The sequence below is a fragment of the Protomyces lactucae-debilis genome, assembly GCF_002105105.1.
Source record: "Protomyces lactucae-debilis strain 12-1054 chromosome Unknown BCR37scaffold_40, whole genome shotgun sequence".
Lineage (NCBI taxonomy): Eukaryota > Fungi > Ascomycota > Taphrinomycetes > Taphrinales > Protomycetaceae > Protomyces > Protomyces lactucae-debilis.
In genome coordinates, this window is record NW_024468032.1 from 1 (window position 1) to 3,764 (window position 3,764).

General features: G+C 48.6%; 2 protein-coding genes across 2 annotated transcripts; one reads left to right on the forward strand and one right to left on the reverse strand.

Moving 5' to 3' along the window:
• Positions 1–60: 60 nt before the first annotated feature.
• On the forward strand, positions 61–2,021 carry BCR37DRAFT_407662 (uncharacterized protein; the record flags this gene model as incomplete). The annotated part of the gene is made up of 5 exons (XM_040872122.1): positions 61–183; positions 230–757; positions 778–1,113; positions 1,188–1,210; positions 1,242–2,021. 5 exons carry the CDS (start codon positions 61–63, stop codon positions 1,834–1,836), a joined length of 1,605 nt encoding a protein of 534 aa, XP_040721786.1. The 3' UTR covers positions 1,837–2,021.
• A 312-nt stretch (positions 2,022–2,333) lies between these two features.
• BCR37DRAFT_384850 (uncharacterized protein) lies at positions 2,334–3,615 on the reverse strand (the record flags this gene model as incomplete). Its single annotated transcript, XM_040870302.1, has 1 exon — positions 2,334–3,615. A coding segment is annotated over exon 1 (398 nt), but the record flags the coding sequence as incomplete, so codon positions are not given.
• Between the last annotated feature and the right edge of the window lie 149 nt (positions 3,616–3,764).

Below are 3,764 nucleotides of genomic sequence, written 5' to 3' on the forward strand. Positions count from 1 at the left end.
CAGCTGTCCAAGGGATCTCATGGTTGTTGCGGAAGCTACGGTGTCGTCTCTTGATATCCTATGGATAGGATTCTAGACGCTACGGGCCCACAGCAGTCGTATAGCCATGCGCGTGCCCCTGATTCGAATGATATTGCCAGATACTACCATCGCAAGGAGCATTTCCAGGGGATCTGCCTGATCGTATGCCTCGTTGAATGGGGCCCCTTACTTGCGATGTGCATTCCAGGCCAAACGGCTGAATCAGACACGTCTGCTTGCCCTACCTCTTGGGCGCTGTCGACCGAATCTCTTCTCAAGACTGTCACAAGCTTTCGCGCCAGCCATCAGCATTGCGAGAATGCATTATCGCAACTCTTCATCCCTGATGACATTCACGTTCACACTTGTTTCACTCTTGTTATTGGTCATTCACCTGGAGCTGCAGCATGCAGCAGCCGAAGCTGGCCGATCTGATGGTCAAAACTCCAATCATGGACTGAAAAAAGGTGTCGACTCGCAAAGCAAGAAGCGCGGTCGCGGGAAGAAACAATTGGCAAACTTGGAGGCAGCACCTCAGCGACCACTTCAACGGGTCTTTCACCTGCAGTTAAAGGCCTTGACTTTTTTTCCGCATGACGCAGGCAATGCGACACGCAAATGTTACAACGCAACGTTCTTGATCGAGTATATCGGTCCATTAGCGACGGACGAAGCAGTCTGCGCAACCGAAAAGCCTTCCAAGATAAAAGCCTTCCAAGATTCAATGCAGAGGACTGTAAGTCTTGGTGTTCACAGCAACATGAAGCTTACGAAGCGAAGCAAGTCCGGTCCTTCTCTAGAGATGTTTCACAGAAGACTTGCATCCAGAGCCCCAGGCTTGATATCAAATACTTTTCCAAGACCTCTGTCATTTCGGGTTCATGTGCAATCAACTGTCACTGCACCATTCTCAACTACTTCGAGCGTATCAAGATGCCAAAATTGAGATACAAGGGTGGTCATTTTCGAGCTGTCGCCTTCCAAACCAAAGTCTTACTGGAGTCAAGTTCCAGCGTTATCCGGAGACCCTCCGGAACCGACTGGCAAACCAGCCCTAGATTGTCATTACGAGGATCTGTTCGAAAAAGTAGGGTGGGTGTCGCAGATCATAGATCCTACGACAGGCACCCCGTTAGCAGATTCTGCGACAGGCACTCCGTTAACAGTCAAGTGGCAGGTCGGATGTGATGTCAGTCAACAAAAATCTACCTTGCGACAAGGTTGAGTGGGGTAATTTTTGCTTCTGTGAGCGAAGGCTACAACCAAAGAAACATCACTTTGTTCCTGGACTATGTGGAGAAGGTCCGAAACCACCCAAAGAATTCAAGGGATCCAAAAAAAGCAGCTCAGGAGCGAAGTTGGATACTTCGAGGCCAGCCGGCTCTGACCAGTCGTCAGAGCATTGCCTCGCGCCTGCTACCCCGCGGAGTTACTCCTGCCGATAATCCAGCTCACGCAGACGCGTCAAGTTCAGGCCAAGCCGCATTGGCGGGCAACAGTGCAGAACCTGCCACGGCAGACCTGCGACTAGATCCAAATGACTGGGAGGAATGGATAGCAACAATGTCGAATGTGGAGCAGAATCCAACGACCGGACTACCAGTAGATCGGAACGTCTTGACAATGCAGTCTTGCATCAATCATGGTCTCTTCAACCATCCAGGGTTTGAACAACCGCATGCAGATATATGCGTTGCTCCGAGCCATGATGTCCAGAGGCAAGGGGTTTGGAGCAAGGAACTGATGGAAATCAAGATGATGATATCGCCGGCTACGCTGATCACTTTTTCGGCTGAGCCGCCCGCCTTTATCTAATGGAAGAGTTTCTTCTCCAGCCGCAGATCATTGAATTTCTACCTAGCCCTGGGATTCAGCACCCTCGAACCTACTGTCGGAGGTGATGCTCGTCCAGGCATCAACTTTGATACCTTGCTTTTATCGTTCAGCGTAACGCACGCATTTGAGTTGGAGTGACGCCCCTAATTAGCTCCAGATGTCGTAGTATTCTTATCATTTACGCCTTGTACTAGCTGGAAAGGTCAGCTACTGCAGCTGACTACATGAGATAATTCATTCTGAGTTGTATATGCATATTGATTTGTGGTTGCGATCGCTTGTCAAGGATTTCATTCCGCTCTGTATGCGCAAACATCGATTCAGTCATGCACAACTATAGCTAAGTTTTACTCAGTCTGGGTCTACAACAAGTCACACAATTATACGAAAATGGCATCGCGGATGAAGAAGAGATTCAAGAAGCAGAATTCAGTCAAGAGAATCATAAACATGAGAGCACAAACCTAGAAGATGTATAACCAATGAGTAAGGTAATGGATGTCGCAAAATTATGGAATAGAAGAAGTGAAGATGAGGCAATCCGAGCGAAATACCTTCCACCCGCGCCAAGCATGTAAGAAAGAGCGTGTCCTTTGACGCGTATTAGGAAGGATGCTGGTATAGATGCCGTGAGCAACCCTGTGTGCTCTGTGCTGTTGCATGGTCGTGTGTGTTGAATGATGAAATAGCGGGAAAATGGTGAAACAAAACAGTACTGTTCATGCCAATAGATAAGAGAGATGGTGTCAATGCGCTGAAGAATAGTGGAATCAACGCCAGACTAGAGCTTGAGAGGATTGCGTCTGATTGTTTTGATTGTGTCTCATGATGAGCCGGTGGCATACCGTGTCCAAACACACCGATGGGTGCGTGTTTGTTGACTAGCGTGACTTGAGTGTCCAATTGATGACGCTAGATCCGGCGGTGCAAGTGCTGCGTATCCATTATTCACAAAATGTCCAGGAGCGCCCATCTGCGCATGCTGTCCCATCAATGCACCCGTTTGACCATGCTGCTGACGTTATTGCAATGTATGTGGATGATGATGGTGATGATGTTGCTGTTGAGGCACAAACCCTTGTCCTGCATCCATCCTCAAATTCCACAAAGCACATGGGTCCATTCGATTTGGTGCGGTGGCAGAGACGTCGACACCCCTGCTGACAAGAGAACAAGCTCTTGAGTTCTTCCTCCGTTGTTGCAAGTGGTAGATTGTCCACATAGCGCGTGTTGCAGGGCGGGTTTCGATCAGCTGGATTGGTGTTGATGCGGGTTGGAGCAAGGCGAGTACCAATCACGAAACTAGTAGTCGCAGGATTTGAAGCTGCATACGCATTTTTCATCATGCCAGTGTCTCATCTTGTAGAGGCAGGATTAGATCTCATTCCAGTATGCTGATAGGTGCCAGCGAAAGGTGGTGCATCGCCATTCAAAATGAGGTGAATCAAGAGATTTGTCAATTGAAGGGAATTCATGACTCAAAATGGGATTCATACCGCTTTGTATATCAATGCGTTTGACAATACTTCGCCAAAAACAAGAAGGAACACCACTCGAGCTCAATCCAGCGAATCGAGTGGCGGTTGTTGAGCGTGACCAGGAGTCATGGGTCTTGCGTCGGCATGATGCGCATCGAGTAACGCTTCTAGCAGACAAATGGAAGCAAGGAAGACGATGACCTTCTGAGCAGTCTGCAGGAGATGACTGTTCTAGATCTGATCTTGTACGAAGCTTCACTGCCTGGATATTGATATTGCGATATTGATGGTCCTGCCGCCAGAAAGGTAGATGGAGCGTGAGAACAAGTTTGGACAACAACGGGCTGCGCACTAGTATTTAGCGGTGAGACTATCTTAGGCTTATAGGGCTAGATCGTCTCCTTGAGCTTGGTTCCTGACGCATGAAGC